The 17,824-nt window shown below is 41.3% G+C and overlaps 1 protein-coding gene across 5 annotated transcripts in view; it reads right to left on the minus strand.

The window, feature by feature from the left end:
• Positions 1-17,824, minus strand: part of ZFYVE9 (zinc finger FYVE-type containing 9) — a 70,680-nt gene that overhangs the window by 20,806 nt on the left and 32,050 nt on the right. For all 5 annotated transcript variants that reach the window (XM_005151126.3, XM_031050785.2, XM_034064151.1 and 2 more), the window contains 6 exons: positions 16,920-17,019; positions 6,417-6,593; positions 5,917-6,086; positions 5,271-5,394; positions 3,804-3,926; positions 2,427-2,582 (listed from right to left, as the gene is read on the minus strand). In XM_005151126.3, coding sequence (XP_005151183.2) covers positions 2,427-2,582; positions 3,804-3,926; positions 5,271-5,394; positions 5,917-6,086; positions 6,417-6,593; positions 16,920-17,019 — 850 coding nt within the window. The remainder of the gene's footprint in view (positions 1-2,426; positions 2,583-3,803; positions 3,927-5,270; positions 5,395-5,916; positions 6,087-6,416; positions 6,594-16,919; positions 17,020-17,824) is intronic.

The raw sequence follows: 17,824 nt of genomic DNA on the forward strand, positions 1-17,824 counted from the left end.
ATGTGTCTTTTTGTTTTATGACTTTTTAAGAACACATTTACTAAGGGAGATAAATAAAAACATCCATCAAAGTAATTTCAGTTTCCTGACAGCAAAATAAATTTAAACTAATATGTTATATAATGAACAATGAAACTGTGAAGCAGTGTTTCAGATAGTCTCTGACTTCTAATGGGAATTCTCATTTATTCTAAATGTCCATCATCTAATTGCCAGGAGAGGTGCAGTATCCCAGCTTCAGAAGCATGGTTCCATCTCCAACAGCATGCAAACTGCTAACCACTTCCAAGGAATTACAACCACCAAACTGAAACCCCTCCAGCATCACATCCTTGTGTCCCTAGCTGAATGATGCTTGAAACAGCCACAGTTGAAAGTACCCTAATATATACTTCTCCGTCTCAAAGAAACATGACTTGGAAATGAAAAAGGAAGGGTACTAGGAATGTGCATTACAAAGTGCTATGTGAATTTATCAAGGTGCTATGTTCTACACAAACTTCAGTGCAGTTTGGTATTACATGGGATTACATAGCAACTCAAGGTGTCTATCTGCTTCTACTACATATCTGATACATAACACAGAGCAAATCTGACCAAAAGAACATTATACATTAAGTGGAATTCTTATACAGTGAAATTTGGTTTCTCATTAAGAACTGTACAATAGAAAGCAGCTTTCTGCACCAGTGCAATTGTAGGTTATCAAATTACTACCAGTACAGCACCAAAAAAAGGATTCCAAATACATTATGTAGGAGTCATAAATTATGTATTTCTGTAGTGTGATTATACAGAACTTCATTGCAATATACACACCAAGCTGGATTTGTATCTGCAATATACATACACACACTCATGCACTCAAATTTTCATATATATCTCCCTCAGTATAACAACATAATTAGAATATAAAGCATTGCAAGTAAAGTGGGGTTTAGAAAGGTTTTGTTTCCAGTTTACACAAGATCCCATTACGATATGTGATAATAGTACCTCCTGAACCTAACAACTTCTCTGGACAAGCTAACCTTTGCTGTACCAAGACACATTAGGAAACAAAGATCTTTTTCATTATTTTATTAAAATATTGGGAAGGTATTGCAAATGATATGCAGAACCCTTTGTAATGTATTTTCAGTATATAACCTTAATGTGATCCCATTTCACCTCTGGAAAGCTATCTTTATTTTATAATCAGTGGAACCAAATACTTGCATTTGTCCTCAATGCAATGGTTTTTGAATTCTAAGGTTCAACAATAGTGAAAAGTAGAAGCCCATTTACATACCAAATGTAAAAAGTATAAAGGTTTACATAATGCAATCTTGCAGTTAAGATAGTAAATTCAAAATTCAGGGATAATTTCTTCAGTGCCTTACGGTTCATACTAGGCGCACATATACATATGTATTTGTATTAGTTTGTAATATAAATACTATCTCCATAATGTGGCAATAGACACACACACTGTAGGAAGGAAATTTCTGAACCACCTGATTTCAGGATATTTAATATATTAGCCTTCCAGTATCTGAAGGGGGCCTATAAGGATGCTGGGGAGCGACACTTCATTAGGGACTGTAGTGATAGGACAAGGGGTAACAGGTTGAAACTTAAACAACGGAAGTTTAGATTGGATAGAAGGAAGAAGTTCTTTACAGTAAGGGTGGTGAGGCACTGGAATGGGTTGCCCAAGGAAGCTGTGAATGCTCTATCCCTGGCGGTGTTCAAGTCCAGGTTGGACAGAGCCTTGGGTGACATGGTTTAGTGTGAGGTGTCCCTGCCCATGGCAGGGGGGTTGGAACCAGATGATCTTAAGGTCCTTTCCAACCCTAACTATTCTATGATTCTATTCACAAGGATTCTCAACATTTTCTTTTTGTATCTTTAAAAAAGCTACCCTGACTTCAAGCTGAAAGAAAAATAATTATTAGAAGTAATATCATTAGTGTACCCATGAGCCCTGCTGAGTACCCTACTATGCCTAATGCTAAATGAAGCACAGTACTAATTTCAGATATGATAGCTGTATTCAGATTCCTACCCTAACACCTTAGCAGAAGCTGCCAGAGCAGACATTCAGCAAGGGCTGCCGAACACAAAATTGCCACAGGCAGAGTCCCCCTGCTCCATTGCCATAATAGTCTATGCATGGCCCTTACAGCCAAAACTTCTTTGTTCTGCTGGCACCCAGAGGAAGGCTGGAAGGTCTTTGGAGCAGCTCTCCAGGTTATCAGCACTTCATTTGGTGAGATGAATGTAACACCGGTTAATAATAACAACTCCTCTCTTTCCTACTAATTTTAATACTTACTTTTTTATTCTTTTATACAAAAATAGCCATTAGCAGAATGACAAAAATGTGATTATCTGACCCAGTACAATCATTTATTCAAAACATTTTTAACAGAGAGCATTCCTACCTGCTAAGGCATCCCGATAAAGTTGCACAAAATGGTTAAAGATATCCTTAGGCAAACATTTCTCATCAGGCAAACACTGCAAGAGAATGACTATCTCTGACTGTCCCACTGCATGCATGCCTTTTGTAGTGAAACACCAGCACTTCCTGTTCACATCTGCAGAGAGGAAAACGTGGATCAGAACAGAAGATGAAAATTTCATAAAATATGTCCTCAAATTAACTATATGAAAATAGCTCTTTCAAAAATCACTTTTACAGCTCGTTTCATTGTGATATCTGTCACACAGACACATTAGGTTCTAAATCTGTTGCCTTGCAAGAAAGCACAACTAAGACAAAAGCAGCACAATAATTCCCTGTTTACAGCTGAGGAGCCAAAGCATTACAGTTTCCAGTCAGATCTTGGGATTAACTTTTAGCGGTTTCTGTATCCAGATTAAAGACCAGCATTTAAACAGGAATGAAGGAACCTGCGAAAAGGCCAGGCTGCTGGCTGTGCATACCACAGTCTTGACAGCTAAACCTGTTTCAGACAGTTATGTCTCTCTCAAGATGGATAGCTGGATGTCAGGTATTTTCATGAGACATCACTATGTTGTTCTGCTTCATATGAATGTTAGTGATGACACATGCTCCAAGCATCACAATTAATTTGGTGAGAGCACTAAGTTATTGAAGTAAAATGTTCCATCTAATATGTATATATATGCACAGTAATGACATTTTTATATGTATGCATAAAAACCATACTGCTATCTAACCAGATGATGAAAGGTTCATAAACATCTTCATTTCTTTTATGAAATTTTCACATAAACAAAGCATTTTACTGCAAAACTGTCCTTCTCAGTTTCTCAAACAATGTTTTCTCATCCAGCAGAGACTGACTGAGGTACTAACATGGCAAGCCATCTGTATGCCTCCCTATTCATTCCTCCCTCACCCTGCACATGTACACGCACATGAACACACATAGTATAGAAAAGAATAGAGTAGTGGAATGGAAGCTATGTATTACTATGGGATCCCGTCTGCTTTTTCCAGAATGGGATGACAAGCAAATGAGCTAAGCAACAAAGGAGGAACTGGTGATACACCTCACCCTACCAACTGCATAGACAAAACCTCTCTCCAGACCTGAGACTGAAGGCTCTATCACTCTAGTTTATATTTTCTACACAAAATTTTCTGTATTTATGTCTAAATCACTGAAAAAGAGCCTTTTGTAAGGTACCTTAATATGGCTAAGTATAGTTTTCAATCCATGCACATTTTCAAACTATCCTACCAAATAAATACATTGCCGTTCCTACTAATAACATAGGTAACATTTCCCCTCTCATAGCCCAATCCTTACTTAATAATAAAAACTTACAATTTACTATTTTTACCATGGACAGCAAATTAGCATTTAAAACAAATACAAGAGGGTCAGGGCCACCATCCTCCAGCTGCTGCATGACAGAGATCTGAGAAGGTCTCTCTTCTACAGCATAGTCTGTGAAAGAAACAAGTAAACACACAATTTATACACTTTCTATGCATTAGCTACTAGGAAGATAATGAAGAGGGGAGAAATATATAAACTAATGTATTCTATAAATCATAGAAGGTCAAAATCCAGTGTAAAATGGATCCCAACATAAAACTTCAAAGATGTTTGTAATGTTCCTCTGTGATTAAGACCCAGATGACTTGCAAATTAACATTTTTCATCCATGTGATTATAATTTACCCTGCATTTAAGATATAACAAAAATAGTTATGCTGGTAAAAACAGATTTTTTAAATAAATGTATTACCTTTCCAGCTAGAATGATCTAGAAAGAAAGGTAATTTTGCTTTCTAATGGGAGAATTTTAAACTCTTCTTAAAATAGAATTAGAATATAAAAAATAACATGCTGCAAAGAAAATCTGGTATGTGACTGCATATAAAACAACATCAACTTAGCATACAAAATACAATTTATGTGAGGTTATCTACATAAAAGCTGAAAAGTCTATTCTAGTTTTACTCCTTTTTTGAGGAAGAGACTGAATAATCAGGCACCCATATGAACACGGTGAGTTATGAGCTAAGACAGGATGGAACAGATTTGTTTTGAAATTCAATGCTGCTCACATTTTGGTTTTGATGCTATCCTGCAATAAAAGGTTACTTTCAGATGCCATTAAAAAAGCACTGAGTCAGCAAAATATTTAATAGGAATAAACAAATGAAAAAAAGAAGTTAATCCCAGGAATGTATTAAAGGATGTCGTGAATCAGACTGTGGAAAGCAACTGTCAGATAAACAAATATATATTTTTTTTAATTTTATAAAAATAAGGTTTTATTTCTCTGAATTCTCCTCCATTTGGGTACTCTGGAAGGGGACATATCACAATTACTAAAAGCTTCACTGTGGGCCAAGATGTACAGTAGTGCTGTTGAATGCAGTGCTTGGGGATGCCTCAGACAGAGAGGATGATCCAAAAGAATTTCAGAGGAGGGGTGCATGAATATTCATAAGGCTAATTAAAATGTATCTCTGTGTGAAACATTCCCCACAGTCCGATTAGTGAAGAAATTAGCCCACATTTCTGGGCTGAAGTTAATTTTCTTTTTGCTTTATGTTTTACTTCTTACAGTAATTTCACAGCAAGACGGTTTTTTTCCAGGATTCCAGTAAGTACCAATGGTGTAAAGGACTGTCACAACATTTAGCTAAAAGTACTTAATGTAAATCTCTTCAACTACTCAGCATATTGCCAGCATCTTATTTTTAAAATCAGCACAGTAACTATTAGGTTAAGTGCAACTGGTAAGCATAAAAGCTAGCTGCCAGATTATACCCTCACCTCCTTTTACTCCAGTGGAGATGAGAATTGGAGGAAGACCATCTTCAGGAATTAGGTTCATTGCACTGCCAACAGGACTGCCAACCTGAGTTATATTTCCCGAGAATACAGAAGCATTATCAGTCTACAAGAAGCAAACAAAAAAGGCTGACATTACAAAACTAATAATGATAAATATGTAAGAGCTGGCTGGCTGGATGACTAGATGTAGGTGAAGGAGTCTGTGTTTGCTTGAGAACCAGAAGCACCAACTAATTTGGCTCATTAATTCTCCTGTATGTGAACTACTGCTAAAAGTCTGCTTAGGCAGAGACTGCACTTCCCTTCGCTAGCACTATACACACCCATTTCTTCACAAAATCTAAACGTACCTATGCCCATCTGAACTTTTGCAAAGTCTCAATTCCACTCATATGGGGTATGGTAGATTTAACATTAGACTGTACCTGCACTCTCCTGCACACATCATTTTATAAGAAGTGTCACAGTTTTTCTGCTTTGTGCTACGACAATCTTGTTTCAAACTCCTTACTGACCAGGACACGGCTTCTTTAAAACATGCATTACACAAATATCTTTCAGACACAGGCTACACAACCAAAGCAAGCTTGGTATTTCTGTGGTGAATAGCAGAACACTTCCTTACTTCTGCTGCTGAAGTGCTGTTGTTGACAGGCTTTGATGGATCATGTGACACTGCCAGGGTTCCTGTGGAAGTTGTCCCCGCTACTGTCAGTTTTGCTGCATCAGCAACTTCTCCATTGGGTAATATCCCATCAGCAAACCAAACACGCCTTTGTTCTCTAGGTTGAGCCACTAGAGAGAACATAGAAAACAGGATTTAAGATCTCACAGCAACACTGACTGGAAATTTGAGTACAGAAGAGCAAAATGGAAAAAATTAATAAACAGAGAAATATGAACTGGAAAGGGCTTAAGACATCATCTAGTGCCTTGCCTATGGCAGCATCATGTATAAACACATCTGCTGAGAATAATTTACTTGTCCTTAAAAAACCTTGTGTTCCTGCTGAGGGCAGGAATATCACAACTGGCTGTAGCTAGAGTATTTGGAATGAATGAAGTACAGATATTCTTTCCAAATTCTTGTTATAGGCAAATGGAAAGAAAACAAAGCACTCTTACCTTCTGCTCCAGGATGCTTTAAAACTCCCACAGGTACCATGACAGTGGGAGGCGGAGAGCTCAGGGCGCCCGAGGCCTGAGCCTGCTGCAAAGGAGGGATAGTAGAACAGTATTCAGCGGGATTGTTAGGGTTAGGACTCTGGCTTGAGGCACTCATCATGTTCTCCCAGGCTTGAGCTAAAGCAAACAAAGAACAAGAAACATGAACAAAAAGGAAGGTATCTAACAATCCAAAACACTGTGTTAAGCTCTCACCTACAGTAGGTATGGACCCTGCCACCTTCCAAACACCATTTTTCTTCTTTTATTTAAAAGCCCAGGATACTTCATTAGTTAATCAAGAAAACACAGCAGGAGGAGAAACAGCACTGGTCCTGTGCCATAGAAGTAGTAGTTCATATAGAAATATTTTCTGAAAACTATATGTATGAAGCTTAGCTCCTCATGCTTCATTCTGTTTCTTCTTCAAAGATTTACCTGAAAAAAACTAATTCTTATATATATGTGTATTTATCACACTGTATGGACAGATGGATATTCCTCTTACAAATGTTTTATAACCCACAGGACACTTCAGCAGATTTATGTTTTGTGTATGAGAAAAAGCATCTTACATTCTTTGTATCTGGGGCAGATCAGTACAGACCAACAACTTACATTCTTAACTATATATATAAAAACAACTTATGCTGTTCATTCTGAAGGCATGACTTGAGCCTTAATTCAATTGGCCAAACAGTAACACATAAAACTGCTTTGTCAAGAACATCCATCACAGGGAAATTTCCCCTATAGCTAGTGAAACAGACTGTATCTCCACAGCACTACTTCTTTTTCATCTATAAAGAAGGCTCGTAGCTATGGAAGGTACCAGAAAATTCATGTGTACTTGCACCTTCAACCATATTAGTATGCTACCATTGATGCATTTCACTAGTCAGACATAAATATCATGTCACCTATACACTCTGAGCAGCTATAAAGCCTGAATAAATAATGTACATGTTTTGGTTCCTTTGGCTATGAATTGGCAGAAAACCAAGGTGAAAATAACAAGAACAAAAACCAAAAACCCCAAACAGAACACAAAACCCCTCCTTCTTCCTCTCATTAACCTGTAAAACCAATGGAGTGAAATACCTGCCAATGGAAAAGATACTGGCATGGCCCTTTGAGAAGATTAATTAAATTGAAGTATTTCTGCAACAGCAATTCTGTTTTCATTTGGAGTATAGGGCCTGGAAGAAGGAACTGTTAAAGACGCACAAAGAAAAGTTACATCTCTAAGATCCCTTTGTTAGAAAGGTCAAAGCACTGTGTCGTGGTTTAAAACCCAACCACAGTCTCTCTCTCATCCCTCCTAGTCTTTCTTTCCCCCCCCTCTCTGCTCCCAGAGGGATGGGGAGGAGAATCCGAAGAATGTAACTCCCACGGGTTGAGATAAGAGCAGTCCAGTAACTAAAGTATAACACAAACCACTGCTGCTACCACCAATAACACTAACGATAAGGGAAATAACAAGGGAAGAGAATACGATACCACCAGCCAAAATGAAACCAACTGAGCAGAGAGTGCCCTTCCAACCAACTCCCAGTTACCTCTCCGGGCATGACGTGCTGTGGTATGGAATACCTCTCTGGCTAGTTTGGGTCAGGTGTCCTGACTCTGCTTCCTCCTGGCCTCCCCTCCTCCCTGGCAGAGCATGAGACTCACAAAGTCCTTGACCAGACTAAACATCTGAGCAGTAACTAAAAACATCGGTGCTATCAGCACCGTTCCCAGGCCAAAAGTCAAAACACAGCACTGCACCAGCTACCAAGAAGGGAAAAAAATGACTGCTACTGCTTATCCACCCCTTATCCCTACCATTCACGTCATGCTCAGATCCCACATTTTCAATATACCATAACACTTATATATATATATATATATATATATATACACATCTGCATACACACAGACAGAGAGAAAGAGATCATTTCTTAGTACATGGACCAATCCCTATAATGCTGCTGAGTCCATTCGGTCCATGATGTCAGGTACCATCCCTTGTAATAGTCTTTCGGAGCAGGTGAGGCTGTGTGCAGTGTTGGATCGTTGCCTGCTAATGCTGAACATTCCTTTACTGAAGAACTCGTCTGGTTCTATCAAAGTTCATTCTCTGCTGGGATGATGGTTGGAGGGAAGTCAGGGACAGTCACTGGTGACCTGAAGACATCTAGGTGATGTGCTATAAAAGTATTACACAGCAGGCAACAGCATACAATTAAGTTAATTGGCTGTTTTCCCCTACAATCAAATCCTCTTGAGGGATACATCGGACTTTCCCATCTTCCTGCATTAGCCACCATGTATATCCGGGTCTCTGAGCAAAAGCAATCCCACGAGTGGGTTTGCCTTTACCTGAAGCAGGAATAACCCAAACTGTCTTCCCCAGAAAATTCTTCTTGTGCATCACAGGAACTCTGTCCCCCTCTACAATATGTGAAAGTTCTGATTGGGCTGGACCAGCCCTGTTGGCAGATCCTCTAGTGTTGACCAACCAGATGGCCTTTGGTAAGTGTGTATGCCAATGCATGAAAGTTCCCTCACCCATTGCACTCAGTGTAGTTTTTAACAGCCCATTGTACCGTTCAATTTTCCCAGAGGCTGCTGCATGGTAGGGGATGTGATATACCCACTCAATGCTATGCTCTATGGCCCAAGTGTCTATAAGGTTGTTCCAGAAATGAGTCTCATTGTCTGACTCAATTCTCTCTGGGGTGCCACATCACCACAAAATCTGTTTCTCAAGGCCCAGGATAGTGTTCCACCATGGTAAGCACATGGCGCTTGCCTTGGCAGGTTGGTGGGAGTGTGTTATAGTCAATCTGCCAGGCCTCCCCATATTTATACTTCAGCCATTGTCCTCCATACCAAAGAGGCTTTAACTGTTTGGCTTGTTTAATTGCAGCATATGTTTCACACTCATGAATAACCTGGGCAATAGTGTCCATATTTAAGGCCACCCCTCGATCACAAGCCCATCTGTGTGTTGCATCTCTGCCCTGATGACCTGAAGTGCCATAGGCCCACTGGGCCAAAAATAATTCACCTTTATGTTGCCAGTCTAAGTCCATCCAAGCCACTTCAATCTTAGCAGCTTTATTCACTTGTTGGTTGTTCTGGTGTTCCTCAGTGGCCCGACTCCTAGGTACATGAGCATCTACATGGCATACCCTCACCACCAGCTTCTGCACCCGGGCAGCGATATCTTGCCACAGTGCAGCAGTCCAGATGGGTTTACCTCTACGTTGCCAGTTGCTCTGCTTCCATTGCTGCAACCACCCCCATAGGGCATTTGCCACCATCCATGAGTCAGTATAAAGTACTGGCCACTTTTCTCATTCTGCAACGTCCAAGGCCAGCTGGATGGCTTTCACCTCGGCAAACTGACTCGATTCACCCTCTCCTTCAGCAGTTTCTGCAACTTGTCACTGAGGACTCCATACAGCTGCCTTCCATCTCCGATGCTTTCCCACAATACGGCAGGACCCATCAGTAAACAAGGCATACTGCTTTTCACTTTCTGACAATTTATTTTATGGTGGTGCCTCTTCAGCACGCATCACTTTCTCCTCTGGTGACATTCCAAAATCTTTGCCCTCTGGCCAGTCCATGATGACTTCTAGAATGCCTGGATGACTGGGATTTCCTATCTGAGCTTGTTGTGTAATTAGTGCAGCCCATTTACTCCATGTAGCATCAGTTGCATGATGTGTAGAGGAGACCCTGTTTTTAAACATCCAGCCCAGCACAGGCAACGAGCATGCCAGGAGGAGCTGTGCTTCAGTGCCAATCACTTTCAAAGCAGCTTGAACCCCTTCATAGGCTGCCAGTATCTCTTTCTCAGTTGGGGTATAGCTGGCCTCAGATCCTTTGTATCCCCGACTCCAAAAGCCGAGGGGTTAACCTCGAGTCTCCCCTGGAGCTTTCTGCCAGAGGCTCCAGGTAGGACCATTCTCCCCAGCTGTGGTGTACAGTACATTTTTCACATCTGGGCCGGTCCGGACTGGTCCAAGGGCTCCTGCAAGGACTATCTCGCATTTAATTCGCTCAAAGGCTTGTTGTTGCCCCATTTAAAATAATTCTTTTTCTAGGTCACATGATAGAGAGGGCTTACAATCGAGCTGTAATTTGGGATATGCATTCTCCAGAACCCCACAGCACCCAAGAAAGCTTGCGTTTCTTTCTTATCAGTTTGTGGAGACATTGCTGTTATCTTGTTGATCACATCTGTGGGGATCTGTCTATGCCCATCTTGCCATTTTATTCCCAAAAACTGAATCTCCTGTGCAGGTCCCTTGACATTACTCCGTTTTTTAGCAAAACCAGCTTTCAGCAGGATTTGGATTATTTCCCTCCCTTTCTCAAAGACTTCTGCTGTATCGCCCCACACAATAATGTCATCGATGTACTGCAGGTGTTCTGAAGCTTGCCCCTGTTCCAGTGCAATCTGGATCAGTCCATGGCAGATGGTAGGGCTGTGTTTCAACCCCCTGGAGTAGTCAGTTCCAAGTGAACTGGACACCCCTCCAAGTAAAAGCGAACTATGGCCTGCACTGACTATTGGCATTGCCTGCATTGGCAATATCAATCGTGGCATACCACTTGGCTGCCTTTGACTTCAGTTCCTACTGAAGTTCTAGCATGTCCGGTATAGCAGCACTCAATGGTGGTGTGACTTCATTCAGACCATGATAGTCTACTGTTAGTCTTCACTCTCAGTTAGACTTTTGCACTGGCCATATGGGGCTATTAAAGGGTGAGTGGGTCCAGCTGATCCCTCCGACTCTCCAGTCTACGGATCAGCTTATGGATGGGAATCAGGGAGTCTCAGTTGGTGCAATACTGCCGCCAGAGCACTGGTGTGGTTGTGATTGGCACTTGTTGTTCTTTGACTTTCAGCAACCCCACAACAGAAGGATCCTCTGAGAAACCAAGCAAGGTGGACAGCTGCTCAATTTCCTCAGTCTCCAAAGCAGCAATACCAAAAGCCCATCAGTACCCTTTTGGGTCTTTGAAGTACCCTCTCCTGAGGTAGTCTATGTCAAGGATGCATGGAACCTCTGGACCAGTCACAATGGCTTTTGCCATTTCCTCCCAGTCAGGCTAATTTCAGCCTCCAGTACGGTCAACTCTTGGGATCCTCCTGTCACTCCAGAAATATAGATGGGTTCCACCCCTTGACAGCTTGATGGCATCAGGGTACACTGTGCACCGGTATCTACTAGAGCCTTATACTTCTGTGGGACTGATCCACACAGTCCAGTAAATATGACTGTCCCCTACCTCCACCTGGCTGGAGGCAGGGCCCCTCTAATAGTCATCACAATGTTGGACACTTAAGTCGTGTTGAAAGGGATTATTCTTCGTTATCACAGGAGCTGGAGTAAAATCAGCTCTTCCGCTCCATCTGGGAATCTGCTCATCAGAGATTGAAGCTGCAGCTCTCATGGGACGATCAGTCTTAGCCCTTTCTCCCCTCTTCAATTCACCCACGTTTCTTCAAGGCTGAAGTAGGTTTTCCATCCCACTTTGGCATGTCTTCGTGATCCCGCAGGTAAAACCATAGGGTGGCCCATGGTGTGTACCTTCTATATTTTCTCTCTCGAACAATAGGACACCTTGTTAATAGCTGAGACATGTGCTGGCACACGTGAGGAGCTGGATAAATCAGATAAATCGTCCCTCAATTGTCTGAGATCCTGGGACAGTTTTTCCACAGCTGAGATGATGGAAGGGGTGAGATTGTCTTCAAACTCTCGGTGTTTATGAATCATTTCATCCACTGTTAGTGGTACTATGTCATTCCAGGTTACTGTTGCCAATGAATGGGCATATGATGATGGTGCATTCCGTGTTCAGTTTTCGCCACATGGGTCGTGTGCATTTGACTTCATCTGTGTCTATGGGTATATCCCCATTATTCGGCTTGATGTGATAGATCATCTCTACAATAGCTGATTCCCTCAAAGACTGGATGCCTTTGTCTAAAGTAGTCCACTTGGCCAAACAACTCATAACATCGTCCTTGTATGGAAACCTTTCTTTCACAGCTGCCAAAAGCCGCCTCCAAAGACTGAGGGACATTTTCTCTCTTGCAATTGCTTTGTCAATTCCCCTTTCTCTAGCAAGTGATACCAGCTGCTTGGCTTCTGTACCTTCTAGATCATGACCATCGGCCCCATTATCCCAGCATCGGAGCAAACAGGTGATGATGTGCTCCCCTGGTTGACGGGTAAAATCTTTTCGCATATTCTGCGGCTCAGTTGAGGTCCAAGGTCGAGAAGTTACCTCTTCTTCTTCATCACGTGATCAAATGCTGGACCAGGTGGTGAGTACATTGTTTCTTCATCTTGCCTCACCCTTCTTGACTCTCTTTTGTTTTTTCTCTTGCGTACAGGGGCAACCGATATTGGTATGAATTGGTCCTCTGGTTTAGCTGCAGTGATTATCACTGTGGTTTGAGCAGTGACTGTACTTGTTGCTGGGGGTGATGTAGCTGCTGTGCTTGGAGCTGGAGTAGCTGCGCTGACTCTTGCTTTGCCCTCAGATCCAGGGACATTTTTTCCCTTTTGAAGGTGCTGGATAGTGTTGAACAAAGCCCTGTAGGCATAGGCCAAGCCCCAACACATTGCCATGATTTGCTCATCTCTGGTATGGCCAGAATGACAACACACCTCATTTAAGTGTTTTACTAATTCTTCCGGATTTTGCACTTTTTCGGTAGTGAAATTCCAAAGTACTGGAGGGGCCCACTGACCTAGATACTTGCCCATACAATCCCACACACCCTGCCACTCATGGCTGTCCAGCCTCGGGGAAAATCTCTTGGTCCTCCTATATTGTTGTTTAACCCTAGAAAAGGCCCAAACCTGACTCCACTTAACTCTTGAAATCAGACTAAATGGTTGTGGGCAAAACACACTCTGTATGCGTGCTACCATGGTGATCCCCATCACAATTAACATACAAGTCTCAACAGTATTAAAAGGCCATTCAAAAACTTCAAAACTCTCAAATGATGCTGTAAACCATCTGGGGGGGCACGGGACAGGACTGGGAGGGTAAAAGAATGTCTCCTTCACAGGTTGACCACCCGAGAAGGAGAAAAAAGATGTGTAATTGCTAAGCACTTTTATTATATACCTCCCAAAGTATAAAGGTGGTGACCACACTGGGAACATAAACCAGATCAGTTTCATGATCAATGCTTCTATTGTATTACCAGTCATTACCATAAAGTACAGTGAGACAAGAACCTTAGCCCAAGCCCTCCACCTGATAAACACTAACACAGCAAATACCAGCTCTAAGTAAGGTATGATATACTGACACTGTGAGATCAAGAGAAACAACTTTGAGAGCCAATAAATCAGTATTGTGCCAAGTGACTATTAATCTGGTCAGATCTGTCATTATCGCAACCACTCGTTCCCCACATTGGGTGCCAAAAAGAACTGTCATGGTTTAAAACCCAACCACAGTCTCTCTCTCACACCCCTCCCCATAGTCTTTCTTTCCCCCCCACCTCCCGGAGGGATGGGGAAGAGAATCGAAAGAATGTAACTCCCACGGGAGCAGTCCAAACTAAAGTATAACACAAAAGTATAACACAAATCACTGCTGCTACCACCAATAATACTAACGATAAGGGAAATAACAAGGGAAGAGAATACGATACCACCTGCCGAAATGAGACCAACCCAGAACAGAGAGAGCCCTTCCGGGGAACTCCCAGTTACCTCCCCAGGCATGACATGCTGTGGTATGGAATACCTCTCTGGCTAGTTTGGGTCAGGTGTCCTGTCTCTGCTTCCTCCCGGCCTCTCCTCCCTGGCAAAGCATGAGACTCACAAAGTCCTTGACCAGAGTAAACATTTGAGCAGTAACTAAACACATAGTGCTATCTATACTGTTCCCAGGCTGAAAGCCAAAACACAGCACTGTACCAGCTACCAAGGAGAAAAAATGATTGGTATTGCTGAATCCAGGACACATGGTAAAAGAACTTTCAAAGCCTTGTCTAAATCAAGCAAAGTGCCAACTCAGGATATCTACCAATTGAAAATATAGTAAAAAAGCACTGGAAACTTATTAAACACAGCCTGGCAATGGAAAAGTGCTAGAAAACATACATCCCTTCCCCCACACCTCAGTGAAACACAAACCAGATACCAAGCAACCAAATGAAATAACTACTTCGAAAGCAGAATTCCTGCCCCTGGTTCCAAGACTGTGCAAAGATTAATGCTCAACCTGCTGCACTGAGTGGAAAAAAAACCCAAAACTGTACCCACAAAGACACTGCAGGGATCACATATGACCAGGCTACAAGTTAACTAACCAGCAACCACAAGCATTATCACACAGCGCTGCAGCAGGGATAGAAACAGAGAGGTAGCCCAGGGCAAGTACACCTAAGCAGGCAGCAGCACTCTCCCTGTAATAAACCAAGCAGTGGTGTCACTGTTTGTTGTCATTAATGTGCATCTGTCCTGGCAACAGGACAGAAAGGCTTTTAAAAGGAAATCATTATAATATGATCAATTTTATTATTCCTTTTTACAAGAACACTTCTGGTTTCAACTGAAATATTTTCAGGTTCTACCCTTCCCCCAGATGAAACCAAATCCTACTCACCACCAAAAGGAGCCAGCTGCCTTTTGCCAGGTGTATGTGCAGTTCCTTGTTCTTGTACACCTTGAAATAAGTTACTTTCTCCATCTCAAAATGTCATTTTTTACCACCCCTTTGACATCAATGTCAGAACTTGGTTTCAGGTTTTAGATATTATAACCTAAAATTTCCTATCATCTTATGCATTCAGCCTACAGTAAAGAATTATTAGTAGTTAAAAACTACCACTGATTAATCTTTAAAATCTTTGAAATGGGAAAAAATTATTCCTGGTTAATGACATAAACTGCCTGCTAATTTTGGATGCTCATCTCAAGCCCAAGAACTCAGCTACTTTCAACCAAACCTGCATAATACTGAACTTCTTTGGAGAAAATTAAAAGCTATGAGCTCCTAAGCTTAGCCAGACCCTTAGCAAATCCAAAGATGTTTCTGAGAACAGCAGCCCAAATATTATACTGTACAATAATATGTAAAGATGCCATCAAAATTGCTCTGTCTGAATGCTGACATAACACAGCATTTTTCCAACTACTTCTTGGTTTAAACTACGGCAGCCATCTTTGATAAGTCTCCAAAGTTTAACTAAACATTTGTAGCAATGGAGATTCCAGGATTTCAAGTTTGCACTGAGAACCCGGATTTGTCTATTCCTCATTCTACTTTCTACATGGCCAGTTGTGCCTGTCAGACCTTCCTCCACAACTGAAATAACTCTGATCATCAGGTTCCAGTTATCCAAAGACCATTAATAAACTGAAGACAGCTCCTGGAACTTCTCACAGTGAGATGGGATTTCTCATGATTTAAGCACTCACATGGATACTTTCTCAACCTAATCCAATTTTCCTACCTTCTCAATTCAAGACAGAAGAGGTGAACGTTGCGCCTTTCAGCAACAGCCATCTCAGGCTTATGGACATGAAGTCAATTGGGCAGCATCACCACCCAAAGCCAGCACAGGAAGTTCTTCAAATTTTCAAAGGCCTCAAGATACAGTGGAAGAATAGTCTGTGTTTGCCCCTATTTAAATCACATATCTGAAGCATTAACAATATAAAGCACAAAATTCAGATTAGATTCCATGGCTCTCTAGTCAAACTCAAGCACCTTACAATTGGGTCAAACCCAATCCTTACACCAAGCAGAGGTAATAGAACTTTTGTTCTACTTGTTAACTTCCTAACTACTTGTGACCTCTCTCATATGTCCCATGTTCACATCAGGCTTTTAGAAACAGCATCATCCTGGGTTTGACACACTCTCCAGAAATGTGCCCAAAGCAATAATCCCAACTCAGTTGTCCACAGTTGTGGACAGGCTTTTAGATAAGATGCCCTACTCTAGCACCAAGGAGTTAACAAGGAAGAAAAGCTGGATTAATCTGTGGATAAAGACTACTTTCCCAGTTTCCTACAGTATATAATCCAGAAGAGGGACAATTGCATTAATCTTCTCTTTGGCATCCAGTAAAAAAGCGTAACAGGTTAACTACTCTGGCATCAAAGGACAGAGAGTAGGCACCTGAATTAAACCAAAAAGCCACCAAAGCCACAGTTTCTGCAATGCTGGTATAGCACTTACATATTAAAGCTTTCAAACCCATTGCAACCTTACTAGTTTTTACCTTTTGTTAAGCATATTTAGTTTAGTAATCCCTACTCTCCACAGAGCTTCCATGCTGGTCTCTCCAAGGTTTTCACTGTTTTAGAATACTTACCCACTCAAATAAGGTATTTCGATTTATTTTCTTTAATAGCATCACTGCAGCTCAACACAAAGCCAGTAAAATGCTGTATCTCAGATTCTCTTGCCACTTACCATTCATTAGTACAGAATGGCAGATTACACACACTCTGGCTTCCTTTCGGTCCATGTACAGCAACTTGCACTTCAGGCTACAGCATGCCGCGCAGAAAACCTGTAACCAAAGGGGAAATATCTTCAGTGCTGTTCAGAAGATGTGATGAACTGATTGCGTTCAGACAAGTCAATATCTGTAAAGCTCTAGATGTGGAAAATAAGGAAGTTAATTATCAGTATCTTCCTCTTAAAGCCACAGTGACTAATACCTGCCCAGGATGCCCTTCCTGCTAATCCTGATGAAGCAGTATTACGTGGAACACATAGACACATGCTGTCCTGATACTGCACTATGGCATTTTCAAAATATACTTGACATACATGACATTGGGTTAATACATTCCTACCACTTTACTCATTGAATTAACCATCTGGGAATTAATTTCAGTCTTAGAAAATGTATGAGTACTTTCTAGAACCAACTGTGTCTAAATGCACAAGTTTTCTCTACAGAAGACATTGCTATGGCACAGATTAATTGTAACAGGTCATTTTTCTCTGCAGTAGGGCAATTTACATGTATTAGCAACTCTAGCTATTTAATCTCTTCATATATAACAAGCTATTCTTCAGTTGAGACCTATCTGAGCAGTGATGTATCAAAAAGTGTTCACCATATAAAACAAGACATTTAAAAGAGCTAAATGACATTGGAACGACAAGAAAATCTTGCTCAATATTAAAAAAAAGAAAAAGCAGCTTGTATTTAAATTATTACAAAAAACTACAGCATCTCAACACTGGAGAGAAATCAGGAATTGCATTTTACACACACTGGCTGCTACAGGGGGATCTGGTTCAAAACCCCTGGAAGGACAACCTCCTGTAGAGATGCTGTCACAGCACTGGTGCTTCTCACCTGA

This window comes from Melopsittacus undulatus, chromosome 6 (genome assembly GCF_012275295.1).
Source record: "Melopsittacus undulatus isolate bMelUnd1 chromosome 6, bMelUnd1.mat.Z, whole genome shotgun sequence".
Taxonomy (NCBI): Eukaryota; Metazoa; Chordata; class Aves; order Psittaciformes; family Psittaculidae; genus Melopsittacus; species Melopsittacus undulatus.